Source organism: Cibotium barometz, chromosome 32 (genome assembly GCF_041138505.1).
Source record: "Cibotium barometz isolate CiBa-2024 chromosome 32, ASM4113850v1, whole genome shotgun sequence".
Taxonomy (NCBI): Eukaryota; Viridiplantae; Streptophyta; class Polypodiopsida; order Cyatheales; family Cibotiaceae; genus Cibotium; species Cibotium barometz.
Window position 1 is genome coordinate 42,449,799 of NC_141077.1, and position 16,978 is coordinate 42,466,776.

Sequence of the window (16,978 nt, forward strand, 5' to 3'; positions counted from 1 at the left end):
GGGCTGGCCACCCCTATTTTACATATTTTTCTGGAATTTTTCCCAGCCTCTATGGTTTTTTGCCAGTCGGCCAGCTCTCCCCACCTATAAATAGGTGGACTGGCCTCTTACTTTTTTATCTTGTCTTGTATATCTTTTGCTCCCTCACTTATGAGACTCCTTGTGTCTCTTGCTTGGGACTGTATTGCTTCAATATATTCAGCATATTTTCTCCATATCTCTCTCTCTTGCACTCTCTATTCAGCACTCTCTATTCAGCACACTCTAGCGCTCTATTGCTTCCACTCCGTGCACTCTTTCACCCCCCACGTGATGGTGCAGACTGGTACTTGGTCCAGGGTAAAAATGTGGAGGATCCACAAGCAAACCTGTTTTGCCTTGGGACAATCCCAAAGGCAATGCTGATGTGTCTCCAAATGGTGTCCACAGCTAGAACAGAGAGCCAACCGAGCTGCAGCAGCTGCCATTGCCTACTGCCAAGCTCCTGTGTGCTATCTGCCACACCAAAAGAGTAAACTTCTCTGGGCAGAAGTTGCCCCACAGCCGCTTCCAAAAATCAAGGAGGAAGTGTGTGGGAATGCCTTGTGTCTGTGAGTGTTTTGTTGCTACTGCTGCCAGCGTACTGTGAACCTCTAGCATCTGAGTCCTGCGGCCTATACAAGCAATGTACTCAAAGAAAAAGATGTCGGGCAAGGGCATCCTCGAGAGCGAAGGGATCCTGCCACTACCACTCACCAGGATCCCATTCTAGACACATCAATGGTCAACCCTCCCATAATCATAATCTGAGAGGATAACACACCAACATTGAAGGCATTGCACTACATTGACGCCTTGATGGGCATCCGACTCCACCAACTCCACAGGAACCATTAAAATGATTCCTCAACTCATCCTTGGGATCATCTAGTCTAGACGATACCACCGACTCCGCAGGAACCATTAATGATTCCTCAACTTATCCTTGGAATCATATAGTCTTGTTCATTGAGTCCTGTAGTCACTGCGTTACTCGAGCACGTGTGTTGTCCAACTCACTGTGTCCAATGCTAGGAATGCATGGTATAGTAAAGGGCATGTAAGAGTTTCTGAGGAGTAATTCAAGTAATGTTTACAGTATTCTTGTCATTGTGCTTATCTTACATTCTAGTCCTTTTTAGTCTATTTTAAGTGTACATTGTGTCGTTGAGCGTTAAGGACTCTAAACATATAGTCCTATGGAAAACCACCACTTTAGTGTGACGAACAACCAACCCTGCTACAAGCACACTAAAATTTGGCATGTCCAATGGGACACCCGAAACATGGAGTCCTGTTAGCTCACCTCTTGTCTCTGTGTCCTCTGTATTCCCAATACATGCTCTCGTGCTAGCCCAGTCAGTCCAGCCAAGAGTCCTCTCTCAAGACGTTGCTATAGCTGGAAGAGGTTCAATCACGTACTCCTTCACCCTTCCCTATATGGTGGCCAACCTAGGTAACCCCACCTTTCATAACAATGCTGGTGGCCCAGCCAACCCTCTTGGCTAGGAACCCTTTCCATAGTGTTGCACAATGTCAAGCTTCCCACCTTCAAGAAGATGTAGATGACCACATGTGGCAATTCATTTCCATGTGCAAAATCTGTGGGGTCTTGACCAGAAGGATGCCTTCCTGGTACTTTTTCCATCCACTATGGAAGGCTCTCTAGACAAATGGTTCAGTCAGTTCCCAAGTTCCCAACCGACTAGTTTGTGGACTGGGCCACCCTGAGGAACAACTTCCTCCTCCACACCTTGCGACCTCGTAACTACTACGAGGACCGCCTTCTCCAGGAGCTAGGGAAACTACCACTACTACCAAGGAGAGTGTGTCAGAACTCATGATGCGGACCACAATGTTGGTGGTCTGCCTACCGACTTGCCCTAACGACTGTAGGATCCCAAGGCTAGGGTTAGGGTTCCCTAGAGTGCAGGTAGCTATGGTGGCTTGAAGGACTCCGTGGTGATAGTGTACAGGCACTAAGAGAGAGAGAGAAGAGAGAAACTCAATGCTCTAGAGAGAGATGATTGCACAACACAATGATAGATTGATTGATATTTGATACACCAAGTACAATGCTTTTTATAGCCTTGGGTTGTACAACTCAATGCTCTAGAGAGAGATGATTGCAGAACTCAATGATTGATTGATGTTTGATACACCAAGTACAATGCTTTTTATAGCCTTTGGGTTGTACCAACCTCAAAGACTTGCCTTAAATGCACACTTATCCACCTATAAGAGGTAGTTCACACACATACATGAACTAACACACGTAAGGTGTGTTCACACACACACAACTCCAAATATCCAACAAAACCCCCTTTGGAGTTAGGGTGGTGTTATGAGGAATAGCCTTCATTCTTAAGGTGATTTAAGCTCACTTGCACCACGTAATGAAAAAGATCATAGTGGCCATATCGGACATGATAAAATAGATTACAATCAAGCCTACAAATGGAGCTTGACCACACATAAGATTCTTTGTCTTCCAGAACTATCCCCCTCCCTAAAAATAGGGATAGGTTGAAGAAAGGAGACAAAAACACATGTAGATACAATCAGATTTGGGGGGAGTGCTCAGGAAGAGAACCCATTATTGACTCAATACACACATGGAAATGATTTTAAAAGCCCAATCTATATCTATCTCAAAAAGAGATAGATTTGCCACTACAGTGTAGGTTTTTCTCGTACTACCTTAGAAGTTTCCAGCTGCTCTGGTGCATCTTAGTGGAAGGGCCACATCACTTATAGTTTGGGGTATTTTCACAGACACAGGGGTACCTCTTCAGGTCATGTGCCTTCCATCTTTAGGTGAGGATGATGTATTGGCCTTTTACTCCATCGATGATGTATTGGCCTTTTACTCCATCGATGATAGATGGCTCGTGGAGAGAAGTCTTGGGCAGATTATCGTTGAGGGTCTGGTGGTCTGGCTAGTGAAAGTGGTGGGTAGGCCAGGGAAGCACATCTATATTGATCCCCCTCAAGGGATGATTACGAACTCTCGGAGCCTCTCGTTATATGATGAGTGTCCTATCAGATACCTGCACGAGGACCTTGGTGAGTGGGAGTGGAGGGATGCTTTTCACCCCACAAAAAGCATGCCCTTCTTTAGTTACACTATGCGGGATGCCAAACGCTTGGTTCTGGGACAATCTAGAGAGTCCCTACTTTAAGATAGCATTGTGAGGCTTATGGGATCACCCTTTTGACATTCCGAGAGTTTATTGGCATAGGTTGTGACACTCGTATATGGAAACGAAGATTTCCTCTTTTATTTGGCTTTCTCTGCATGGTGGCCTTGCATCTTAAGATAAAAATACACATTGGTCACTAATGACAAAGGAGATGATTTTTGTTGCATGTTAAACCCCGAATAAAGAACCCAATAGGGCTAAGCTAAGTTAGTGAGAAATACAAATTAGTACAAAAAAAGTACATTTCAATTGAAATTGGAAGATAAGGAAAAGAGAGACATTAAGGTGCAAGCAAAAGAATGCTTACCAAAATGAAAATAAGTTCCTGCATCAATTAGCTTTTGTGTGTCATTAGTGATAAGATTCAGCACCGTCCCATCGCTGCTTCCTGTTGAGGCTACAAGCTTTAAAGAAAGTAGCTGCCAAGAAACAACAATACAAGTCAGATCACTCATCAAGAAACAAAATTCTGGTTATGAAATCCTATATATCTTTCTACCCAAAAAGAAGAAGAAGAACTTAACTCTAAAATATGCTAGTACTCTTTCTTTGTCCTTGATTTAATTCATAGTATTTTGATAGAATTGTTGCATGGAAATGCATTGAGGTGTTTTAGCAAAGACATATCATTTCAAGTGTCCTTTGACCTAATGTTCAATTTACAATTTATTCCTCAATCTCAACTATAAAGAATTTGTCAGTAACCTATTGGTTGTGCAAACTGGACTCATTGAATTTTATATACAATTTTAATGATTTTTTCAATAATAAATTTCACCAGCCTAGTTAAAAAATATAGCATTTGAGGTGTTCTTTGATCTCCACATGCTTATGCTCTATTTAGACTGAACATTTGCACCACTTTAGCAAATATAGCGCGTAGTATCTCTACTATTTTTAAAAAAATGCTTATTAGACAGGAAGTCTACCAAATATAGTACATTGTCTGCTATTGTCCTCCTAGAGTCAGCAGTTTCTTTAATTCTCTATATACCAATTGAGCAAAATTTTGGACCACAGCTTTTGAATTTTGCTCCTTGTAAGGCCTATAGAGTTTCAGAAGAATGCTAATGTCTACTTCTGTGAAGTGGTTTGCAAATAGCTTTGGCAGGGGTGACTAAGTAGGGGGGTTGACATCGGTCCAGTGGGGCTTTGCTAGCTTTGTGGGACGACTGAATAACACCACTAGTTCCATCTCTGTAGCATTATGCTTGACCTAGTCTTAATGCATTCTACACGGCCTCCATTATCAACCTTAATATGACCCTATGTCCTAATAGGTTAATAAGTTCCATTAAAGAATGTATAACAAACTTACTAGTACGCGTATCAATAGTTCACATGATTTCTAAATAGGTTATCACATATAGGAAAACATTTGGATGCAATTACAAAGACACAATAGATAAACCCACCCATGGGTAGACACAAATGATGGCGAGAGAACAACCCCATGGTTCACTACCATCAACCGACCTGTAGTGGTCTCACCTGGCAGACTCCTCATGACCCAGCAGAGTCTTTCATGGCAACAACCTTTTATAATGGTGGGTAGTACTCGGATGAGCAGAGAGGAATAAAAAGTAGTGCATAGGATAGAAGAGAGAGAGAGGGGGGGAAATAGACTAACCAGTGTGGCATGTTATTGATGAGTCTCATCTTGTAAGGAGGGAGTCATGACTTATAGTGATAAAACTATCTTGTGTTGCCTAAGTAAGAAATGGAAGTTAGAATGTGTATCCTAAGCTAACTATCCGTCTTATACCTAATGGATTCAATCTATCTGCGCATTGTGTTCAATATATGTGATGTCCATAATAGTAATTGTGCATATCATGTGTGATTTTCTTTAACATTCATGAACGTTCATTTTCGCACAATTGTAAGCATGCAGATGAGTATTGTAGTTCAAGCAAGTCAGTCTTTGTTGCACTAATAACAGCTAGAGTGGGGACTCCTTCCTCCTATATAGACTCATTCTGAACAGTACTTTGCCTCATCTGGAATAATCTCTAGAGCATACATGTTCACATAGACCAGTGAACATGATGAGCATGTTTTACCCACTAATGGTGTTAGGCATAGTCGTACAACTCAACTCAGGAGAGCTAGCTAGGTGTCCCAGAATCACTGAAGTGTCGGTGATCTTGTTAGGCAAATAACTCATGGGGAATCTAACTCTACTAGGGAATGAGTGCTGGGGGGAATGAATGAGAGAAGTAAGCAGTGGGAACTGAACTGCTGGGAATTTAGGAAGCGCTAGAGATTTAGAAGTGTCAAGCGTTTGGAAGAAACCTCGATAGGAAGATCAGAGCTAAGTGGAGTGGGCTAACCATGTCTTAGAAGGTGTTGTGTGATTCTACTACGTCATGACACGAGAGCTAGAGTTGTGGTTATGACAAGTGATTTCTAGTGAAGTTGTGCGCATGGAGGCTGAATGGAAAATGATGGACACTCATCTAGATCCATGCGTTACCAATGCACGTAGCCAAGACTAGACGAAAATGGTGGTGAGCGATAGCACACAAATCAACTCTAGAGAGAATACCTTTGTAGCAGGAGTAGAAACAACAAGAAGCTATGAAGGAAGATGGGCTCTAAGATCAAGAAATTCAAGAAGATCAAGAATTTTTAGGATAAAGCAATGGTGAAGAACAACTAGAGCTACAAGACCAAACACAAGAAGACCAAAGAGAAGACAATAGAAATTGAAGTAACCAAAGTTCAAAGGGAAGAGTGATGAAGATTCACATGCCCATGTTTTTAGGATAAAGCAATGGTGAAGAACAACTAGAACTACAAGACCAAACACAAGAAGACCAAAGAGAAGACAATAGAAATTGAAGTAACCAAAGTTCAAAGGGAAGAGTGATGAAGATTCACATGCCCATGTTTTCCCATTTGAAGCCACACTTTTAGCCACCAAAGCTCTAGTGGCTCAACAGAAAGAGTTCTTTAAACAACATTGGGTGGTAAAGAAACCAACTAATGAGATTGGTTCAAGCCAAGAGACCAGCAGCACAACACCCTACTGTGAGCCAATGGCTCATTGGAGGATTGCAAACAAAGCTCTAGATAGCTGTGGCCTTGTTTGATTTGAAACCCTCACATTTGAGCAAGTGGTGGCAGTAGTAATGAGAGCAAAAAGAATCTTGATGAAGAGCAAGAAAGAGCGTAAGAAGAAGGAGAAGTCTGAGAAAGGAAAAGAGAGAAGGAAGAGGAGTCTCTAGTGTCTAGTGAAGACACTTCTAACTCTGACTCTAGTTTAGGTTTGGATGCTGATAAAGAGCAAAAGCCCGAAAGAAGTAAGGCAGGAAGCAAATAGTGGATATTCAAGAAGAACTAAAGGGCGATGCCAATATTGTTATAGGACACAAGAAAAAACATTTTTGGACTGAGATCAGATGTTTGGTGCAACAAAACCAATCATACCCATGCGGCATACTCTTCTCATAGTTTAGGTGACAAAAAATATCCACAAGAGCCAAACCCAACCTCAGCCATGAGTGATCCTCTTGAAGCCATGGCACCCACCACTCCAACGGGCCTAACTCTACACCCCACCCATAACACCCCTGCCAATCCATCTGCATCATCCTCCATACCTACTTTGAGGAGCCCGATCTCAATGAGACAGCATCAGCTGACTACATAGGAAGAAGCCCCAATGAAGACGATGGGAAGGACTGACAGGTATCCTTGCCTATCCATGAAAGCAACTCACATACCTACCAAATATGTGGGACCTAACATTCTAAGGTAACTTTTATAACCGCCTTAATACAGCGTCCGAAATCCATCTGGTGAATGAACAACATGGATCACCTATTTATCCAGTGGAAGACCGGCCACCCATAACATACCAAAGGAGACTAGCACTTCAATGATCTTAGGGACTATCACATAGGTGTCCAATCCAAGTGGCATATACCCTATCTCCTCACAATGACCCCACCAAATGTGGTGAGAATACATGGCTACACCTAGAGAAGTATACATTGACCCTAGGTACATGCCAAACAAAAAGATGGAAGTCCCTACACAAGTTCTTGTGCATGGAAAATAGACCCATCTATAACTTCCTGTACATTGACAGCCCCACACCTCTCACCACCATAGTCTAGATGCAGCTCCAAATGAGCAACTTTAATGACCTCTACTACACGAAGGTCCCTAACCCCGCTTAGTAGCCACATGCCAGTTCTTTTAGCTCATCATCCTCAAAACAAGACCTCGAACAATCAATTTGCCCAAGCCCCCTCTTTATTGTGGCCGGCTAAATGATCACTCTCCCAGGCCACCTTTGGTCGATCTCCCATTGTTGCTCTACTACTACCGGCCCATGGAAAATTTTGGATCGACTACTAAACCTGACCAAGTACATGCCCCCGACGACAGAAAGACGAGCAGGTAATGTACCACATGCTGGCAAGAAGAACCTGGTTTGCCACCACTACCCGCCTAGCTAAGGAAAACCTGGCTAAACTTTAGTATAACAACTTCTTTCGAATGCTCAGAAGAAGGGGGGCGAGCTATTGCTATGCTCGGAGGAGATGTCAATGCCAACCTGGCATCCAAGGTAACGAATTAGAGTTCACCTTAAGACCCATTGAAAAGCCTCAACTGGATGCCAAGTCAGGGTAAGCGATGAGCAACCCAAAATCCGCACAACTTGTGCCAGTTGGTCTATGCTATAGATGCACGACAAAAAATCTCAATCACCTCGGCAAATCTCTGGAGGCTCCCCTCTGCCCCGACAGGTATGTTGCTGTGTCATCGGCGAACTCGGAAGAGAACTCAGAATCAAGAAGCTCCTCTTGCACCACTCAGATGGGGAGACGTAGTCCTTGGAGTCCAGTCTCCTGGGCAGAGAGAAAGTTGCTCATGGCATTGGTCATGTGATGAAAAGGAATAGATAAGGTGTTAGAGGGCACCCTTGCCAAACTGATCATGAAAGCAAAAATCTATCACCTCTAGCACCCTAAATAAGAACCTAGCTATGAGAAGCTGAGTAGAGTCCTGATACACCTTGGAACCACATCTCTAGGAAGCCCGTCCTACACATCGTCCCCTCTAGAAAGCCCCAATCTACTCTGTCATAGACTTTCGTGAAATAAAAAAGGAGCACAATCAAATCCTACACAGCCACCTCCCAGAAGGTGAAGATGTTGTGTCCAGAATACTCTGATCTTGAGCAAAACCAGTTTGTGTACCATGAATCAAGTCGGGGAGGAAGGGCTATAATCTCTGGTTGATGGCCATTGCCAGAATTTTGTAAGTAGTCCCTGGGTCTCTGCTACCGGATCTCACCTCCCTCTATGGGAATAAAGGGGATCAAACCCTCAGTCAACCTCTCTAGCATGGGTCATGTAACCATAAGGCAATCCCCATGAGACCACCTTTCATGAGATAATGGATTAGAGCTCCGACGGGGCAGCCAGCTGTCTCTCAATCCACAGGCTATCTGGTGCACTCTCCTGAAGCTATTGTAGAGAGGCAAGCGTGGTCGGAAAAGGAGTGCCAACCAAGATACCAATCATGCAGTCGTGCCCGCAAGCCCACTCTCGGCAACATAGAACTAATCGAGTTTGGATAGGTTGGGGCCGGTAGTCCTCTTGTTAGATCTGGAGAAACACAGACTCTCAGGACTACGACCAAACTCAATGAATAATTATGCATATTTAGTCTCTCTTTCTCTCTCTCTGTGTGTGTGTGTGTGTGTGTGTGTGTGTTTCAATGGCTTTTCTCCCTAATCTACTCAGGTCTCTTCTAATTTCATCATGGTATCATCGTGGAGCACGATTTCTGCAACTGAAAGTGTAGAAAGCCACCATGCAGCCTACACAGCAAATCGCTGAAGATTGGCTCCCTCCCTGCAAAACAACAGGGGTCATGACTCCTCTGTGGCGCACAATCAGAAGGCTGGCTGCATTTTAGAGGGCCTGATCATCCGTCAATCGTTGGCTGCTGCTCCTACAGGCGCATATCCAGGCCAATGATGGTCTTGCTCTCAACGGCCACGATCTCTCTCTACTCAATGGCCTCGATCTCATCTGGTGTGGCTGTGATTAGCGGCCACGATCAATTGCGATCTAAAGGTGGAGATTCAATTCATCTGAATGGCTGGGATCAAATACGATCCTGCGGCCCAGATTCAATTCATCTAAACGGCCAGGATGTCTCCCTTCTCAACGGCCAAGATCGCTTTATCTTGGACGACCGAGATCTCACAAGTGCAGCACGTACCCAAGGTACACCATGATCCGCCATGCTACAAAGTGTCTATAATACATTCTGTCATCCGCTGGCCATGGGCTATGACGTTAAAAACGCCTCTCTTTCTCTTTTCTCTCTCTTTCTCGGAAACACACTCACGGAAGAAGCACTCTTGCATATATCATGATAATTAATTGCGTACGTTTTGTAGTCTTTGTAAGTAACTAGCTACGGTTTTAAACTAACCTTGTCAAAGACAGCCATGCTGATGATCGCACGTGCTCGCATGCTTATCCTTTGGCTAGAATTGAAGAGATTGTTTTGTGACATACTCTGAGCCGTTGATGCAACGAACATGGCTAGCACTAGCAGCATACCCCTCCACCAGTGAAAATGCCCAGCGTGATTTTCTGCAACCTGCACGAGTACCTTCAAAACATATACCTGCGCGGTAGAATACAATATATTATTGAAAAGGACCAGAACAGAAGACCACAAGTAAACATGGATCCGCCTTGCATTTTATAGAAAAGTCATGTTAATTATTTGCCAATGCAATTTGATCTCTTGCCCATCGGCCAACCTAGAGTACTGACTTGTAATTACCTGCACAAGGACGGCAACCAGCCAGAGAGGTTTCCATAACGCTGCCATAAAGTAAGCCTTGCCTAAGGTTTTGAAAAGAAGTGCCCACACTCTGATTTTTGGCTCCTTCGACTTTAATTCTTCTTCTTCGATGGCCTTCTTCCATTGTGCTTCACAATGGAGTGTTCTGTCCTTGGGGGTTAAGTCGTAGAGATCTTCTGCCTACACACAGATACAAGGCCAGAAAAGCAACTCCGATCGGCAAGTTTCTTTCATACGATATAATCGATTTTCTTTCAGAGAGAGAGAGAGAGAGAAGCCACTTTGAGCGTGCGTGCTATAGAGAGAGAGAGAGAGAGAGAGGGAGGGCCCGTGAAAGAGAGAGTGTGGGCGCGCTGTGAGCGCGCCCCTGAGAAAGAGAGTGAGAGAGAGAGAGAGAGGGGGAGGGAGGGGGTGTGTGTGTGTGTGTGTGTGAGAGAGAGAGAGAGAGAGAGAGAGAGAGAGAGAGTAGTGACCTGAAGAATCTTGCGATTACCAATGGCAATAAGAGGTGTGTGTGTGTGAGAGAGAGAGAGAGAGAGAGAGAGAGAGAGAGAGACTAGTGACCTGAAGAATCTTGCGATTACCAAGGGCAATAAGAGGATTGACCCAGTGCCATGCCAACAAGCTCGGAACAGAGGCTTCAAGCTCTGGGCTTGGGCCCGCTGTTACAATCGGTTCTTCGTCCCTAATGCCAGAAAAGCAACTCCGATCGGCAAGTTTCTTTCATACGATATAATCGATTTTCTTTCAGAGAGAGAGAGAGAGAGAAGCCACTTTGAGCGTGCGTGCTATAGAGAGAGAGAGAGAGAGAGGGAGGGCCCGTGAAAGAGAGAGAGAGAGAGGGAAGGCCAGAAAAGCAACTCCGATCGGCAAGTTTCTTTCATACGATATAATCGATTTTCTTTCAGAGAGAGAGAGAGAGAGAAGCCACTTTGAGCGTGCGTGCTATAGAGAGAGAGAGAGAGAGAGAGGGAGGGCCCGTGAAAGAGAGAGTGTGGGCGCGCTGTGAGCGCGCCCCTGAGAAAGAGAGTGAGAGAGAGAGAGAGAGGGGGAGGGAGGGGGTGTGTGTGTGTGTGTGAGAGAGAGAGAGAGAGAGAGAGAGAGAGTAGTGACCTGAAGAATCTTGCGATTACCAATGGCAATAAGAGGTGTGTGTGTGTGAGAGAGAGAGAGAGAGAGAGAGAGAGAGAGAGAGACTAGTGACCTGAAGAATCTTGCGATTACCAAGGGCAATAAGAGGATTGACCCAGTGCCATGCCAACAAGCTCGGAACAGAGGCTTCAAGCTCTGGGCTTGGGCCCGCTGTTACAATCGGTTCTTCGTCCCTAATGCCTTCCATGAGCGAGAGCGAGGTTACAGAGAACGCAATGGGCAGAGAGGGAGCTCAAAGCTGAGGTGAGAGAAACAAGCAAACTGGAGGCAAAAGAGAGAACTCAAGGCAAGGACGTGGGGCGCGTGAAGGCACAGAGACGTAAGAGAAGCCAATTTATTAAGCCGAGTGCTCCCAGAAGAGAGTCTGAGTAGAGTACACGGTGTCAGTCAAAAGGAGCCACTGAGTCAAAAAGCCGTTCCTTATTATTATTTTTTTCTAAAAAAACATTGATTTTTTCCCCTTCGAACAACCCAACAATCATTCTCATTTTATCACGCTTGCTTTTTGAAGGGTGTCTTTAATTAAATCGATAGTTGCATCGAAAATTCAAAACGGGTTAAAATCATGAGATTCTTGTCAAAACACACACACACACATGGAGGCCTTTAAGACAAGCGGCTGCTCTCTGTTGGTTGCATATATGTATATCATTGACTTGCACCAAAGAATATGGAAAATATTGCACAAAATGAAACCAAATAAAATAAAGAAATGGGAGATTATGGGACCGTATGTTGACCAGACAAAAACAATGGGCCAAGTGTATTGAAAAGTCGTTTTCATGCACCTATCAGTGGACCAAAAGTTTGAAAAATACAATGAGAGGCACTAGTATGTGAAGGGTGGAGGAGAAAGGAAGAGAGGTGTTGGATTTTTGTTGACCTTTTAAATAACCTTTGCTTTGAAAGAACGTGCATTGTTTTTTTGCAATTTGAAAAGTACTTTTGCATCATTATAATGCTCTCTCTCTCTCTCTCTCTCTTCTTCTTATTCTCCCTCTTAAACACACATAGGCATTAGTTACCCTCGATACGGCTTTTCTTCTTTGACAATCAATTTATGCTTTTTAAGAAATCAATTAGATTGCTCTCTTCTCACCCAAATCAATTCTTTATTGTATGGCATGTGATTTTAATTTTTGGTTTTTTATAACGTGTCTAACAAATATTTGTTCAAATGCTTGAGTAGTAAGTCACTACCTCTTAAAGTTTAAGGATCCAAACAAGTGTGTCTAGTAATTATATTGTAGGTCTCATGGTAATTCAAGTGTAGTAAACTTAATAGCATTAGTATCACTATTAATGCTAGCATTTATGCTCACGCACAAATTGTGGAATGCTATGATGTGGCATAACGCCTTTTGGTATACCAACAATATTAGCAAGTTAACTCCACTTAATCACGATGTTGATAAAGTGTGGTTATTCTATGCTTATTGCATGATACAAATGGTAATGGCCTAGGTATATGTTGATGATAATACATAGCCATACAAATGGTCATGGCCTAGGCATACGTTGATGATAATAATAGCCATGCAAATGAAAATGGTGGTAGAGGATGGCTATGTAACACCAAGATCTGCCAATAGACGATGGAGCCATACACACTCCACAATAGATGTGAATACTACCCTCTTGTACTTAGCTTCACAACTTGAAGTGGCCACTGTTGCTTCTTGCTAAGCCATGAAATACATGAACTACTAAGAAGGAAATAGTTACCACTCGCTGTAGGTCGATAAGCATAAACAAGACGCATTGCTATAAAATAATACAAAGTCCTAAGTGCCTTGAAGATAACAAAAGATGTGTTTCACTGCTAGCCAATGCTGGGTGCCGGGGCAATGGACAATACATAAATCTAAGATGGGTAGTGCATAGATAATAAGACATCCGACAATTCAGTAATAAGAGGAGCATCAAAAGCTTCTCTGAGATAGCATGATGCCCCCCTCAATTGGTATAAACTGGATACCCAAAGAGTAACGCAAAAAGCCCCATGTCTGTAACATTAAATGCATGTTGTATGACACGAGCAATTAATGTCTGCTGATTGTCAGAGCAGCGGAAGGTTGAATGCATGGCATCCTCCAAAGCAACAAAAGGAGAAAGTGGCTACCCATGTAATGCGGAAGCAACAAGGGCTATATCACCCAAATGAGATGCATCTCCAGAGGCAACGCGTGGCTAGCTGAGCAGGGAGTCACGAATTGTTGCAATCTCTTCAATTAATGCATCACCCATGGCATCCTGATCTAAGCATGGTTAATTTGGAGCAATATGGGAAAGGTGGGTTGAGAAATTTGCGGAAGCAGGGGAAGACTGATTTGGAGCCAAGGAGACTCAACAGATTCAGCATTGGTACTACCAAATAATGGTATGAAGATGTAAGCAATTTCTAATAGCAAGGCATAGGCTGTCAAGGATTACTGAATGTCAATACATCAATAAAGGAACCTTAGTCAATGGTCAAGCCGACAAGGTGGAATCAACAATGGAAATGGGATGATATAACAAACTGTCAAGTGAGGTCAGGAAGGCATACATCCAGCCACACCATAAGAGTCTAAGGTAACCTCTCAGGATAGCAAAATAAAAGAGATGTGTAATCCCACATAGATTGATGTAAAGAAACCTTGAATTATGCAAAGTGGCAAGCCAACCAAGCTGAAGACAATGTAACACTCTAACTTCATTAGCATCCATGTAAATGAGCCAAAAAGGAGAGGCAACGCGGACAAGGAGCTGGGAAAGAAAGTAATATATCTCAGCAAAGTAAACATCACTGCATATAGGTATGTCTCCAAGACATAGCACAACTGAGAGGTCAAATGCATAAGTGACCACAAACATTATCACCATCAATACACAACATGTGTTCCCCCACAGCTGTAATAATCATAGAGACAACTTAGCTGACAAGTGCTATAAAGCATAATCAACTAAGGATGGATCATCACTAGGATCAATGTCAAGCATAGCACTAAGTGACAATCCTAATTCAGAGTATCAATCAACATTCGAAGTAGGAAAATCACTGCATGTGGCTGTTAAAGCATAGCTCATAGCCATCATGTGCAAAATTAGCTTCCTTTGCATTGTCAACTATGGTGGTAGCAAGACCTTGTGGCTACTTCTGCTCACTCTGTTTCCGATTCCAGTATTCCTCAAGGACATGACCAAGTTTCCGAGAATAGTTGCATCTCTTCTTCTTAGATTTCTCCTCTTTGGGATATGAAGGATCTGAATGGGTGGGTGCTTTACCCTTAGGTTTAGCACAACAAGGAGCCCTATATTTTCTTTTGCCATGATGGGAGGCAGCAAAAGCCTAATGAGAAGCAAGCATGTTGTTCTGATTGGAACGAGACTGCTATTCTTGTAAAAAGAGAGCTACCAACTCATCGAGGAGAAAGCAGGCTTTGGAAGGTGTGCAACAAAGGATTAAAGTAATGGAAAAGAAGATTCAGGAGGGTTGTCTCAGAATTATATGAAAGAAAGAGGTAAAGAGAGTTTTATTATGAAAGAAAGAGGTAAAGAGAGCTTTTATTTTTTTAATTCCAAGAAAAGTCTACATAGAATTCAGTTTGGTGTGTAAAGAAAGCTTCAATTTTTAAAATCATGGAGGGTTGATGTAAAAATTAGAAGTTTTTAGGTTTTTAATAGTTTTTGATTTGGAGATAAATGCTATCAATTCCAACAATTGAACGAAAATTTTTCATTAGAACATCAATATAATCGTAAATTATAGATTAATTAGCTAATTTTGAGGGAGAAATGGTGATTCAGATGACCACTATGTGGAGATGCAGAAGAAGGCAATTCCACTTTTATGATCATCCTATTCTACTTTTTGGAATTTATCAATTCAACTTTTTTGGATCATCCAATTCAACTTTCTTGCATCGTCTGATTCAAATTTCTTGGATCATCCGATTCTACTTTCTCGAATCATCCAATTCTATTGCCAATTTTTAGCAGTTTGTGAATTGTTTATTAACACCAACAATTGACTTCATTTCAAGCTTTCTTTTCACATCTTTTCTTCTCAAAATTCCCCAAAAGTTAGGTATGACCAACAACTCTGCAAATGATTTATTTGGTAGTTCTTTCCAAAGAGAATAAATTAGATGGATCAAATTACTCCTTATGGAGTTTTATGGTAAAAAATGTCCTTACTGGAAAGGGCTTTAGGGGTCATGTCAGTGGCTCCGCCCTAGCACAATTGATTCTACTACTCCTCAAAGGAGTCAAGACCAATAAATTTAGTCTTATACTCCTCAAACCACTACTAACCAAAGAATATGGGATTCACAATTTCTCCTAATACTCCCCAAAGGGGTCAATGCCAGTAGACCCATTCTCATACTCCTCAAACTACTATTGACCAAAGAATATGGGATTCACATAATGCTTGTGTAAAAGGTATATTGTTCTACACATGTAAAGCATCTATGCTTTCTTGGAACAAATTATATATCGGGCTAGAAATGATGTAAGGATTTCCTATCTTAAAAGGCAACTTGATGATGGAAATATGAAAGAGAAGGGGTCCATGAACCAATATTTAACAAACTTATAGGACTTGAGAAAGAAAATTCTCAATACTGATGAGGTCAATTCTGAAAAGGATATGATCAGCATCACCCTTAACTCATTGCCCTTGAGAGAGAAATCTCTCAATATTGATGAGGTCAATTATGAAAAGGATATAATTAACATTGCCCTTAGGTTATTACCTAAATCTTATCTAGGTTTCAATACTTCCTTGTCGCTTTCTTTTAGAGGCAATGTAGCCCCTCTTACCTAGAAGGAGCCTATTAGCTTACTATTGCATGAGGAAAAATCCATGAGAAAGAATGTCTTTGAGAGTTCTAGGAGTGATCAGGCTCTAGCAACCAAGGATAAGGGTAAGAAATTAAAGCAAAAGACCAATTCAAACAAAAGTGCTGAGCCTAAGGGCGATTCCAAATAGCCAAAGAAGGTGACTTGCCAATATTGCAAAAAGCTTGGCCATGTAATTGAAAATTGTTGTGAAGTACAAAACAAGGAAAATAAGAGAAAATAATCTAACGAGGATTCCAGAGTAGTTTGGATTCTTAGAGTTCAAAGAAGAAGGACTGTGCTGCTAATGTCATTGTCCATCAAGACTTCTCATTGATGGACTACTTACAGTTATAATCCTAAATAGGATGCATGTCTCAATGCAACTGTCTCTCATAGCAGTTGGTTTCTTGAAAGTGGTGTCTCTAAGTACACAAATTCTCAATGAAGATCGGTCAAACATATGGAGACTACATAAGGTGGTCAAATATATAGAGACTGTATAAGGTGGTCACATTGTTACATGTGCCACAATGGCATTGGAGGCCCATCTCATTCTAAGCTTCCAATCATCACAAATTTGTTCTACAATTCTCATGAATGTAAACCTAGGGATGAGAAGATCAATATGTTTTTGGGCCTTCTTTATCTTTGAGGGCATTTATATGTTGGTTGATCCTCTTCTTTAGATTCTCCCCTAATACTTTACTTTCACACTTGTTGCTTTCTCTGCCAAACCTGGACCTGGTCCAACCCTCCTTAATATCTCCTTTGTTCTATCTATCTATGACAAATCAAGCACAAGAAAATTAGATGTTAATGTAGATTTAATGTCATAGAAGGATGGTGCGATTTAAGAAATTCAGGAAGAGCCTTTTTGCTAAGATTATGCCACGCTTTTAGAGTCCTTAATATGCAAGCATGCAAGAAATTTCATG

At 42.2% G+C, this 16,978-nt stretch overlaps 1 protein-coding gene across 1 annotated transcript in view; it reads right to left on the minus strand.

Annotated features, from left to right (window-relative positions):
- LOC147620214 (uncharacterized) overlaps positions 1 to 11,403 on the minus strand; it is a 57,074-nt gene extending 45,671 nt beyond the window's left edge. The window contains exons 1-5 of the mRNA XM_086772602.1: positions 11,269 to 11,403; positions 10,629 to 10,784; positions 10,044 to 10,244; positions 9,684 to 9,881; positions 3,529 to 3,640 (exon numbers count right to left, since the gene is read on the minus strand). Coding sequence (XP_086628728.1) covers positions 3,529 to 3,640; positions 9,684 to 9,881; positions 10,044 to 10,244; positions 10,629 to 10,784; positions 11,269 to 11,403 — 802 coding nt within the window. The remainder of the gene's footprint in view (positions 1 to 3,528; positions 3,641 to 9,683; positions 9,882 to 10,043; positions 10,245 to 10,628; positions 10,785 to 11,268) is intronic.
- Positions 11,404 to 16,978: the final 5,575 nt, after the last annotated feature.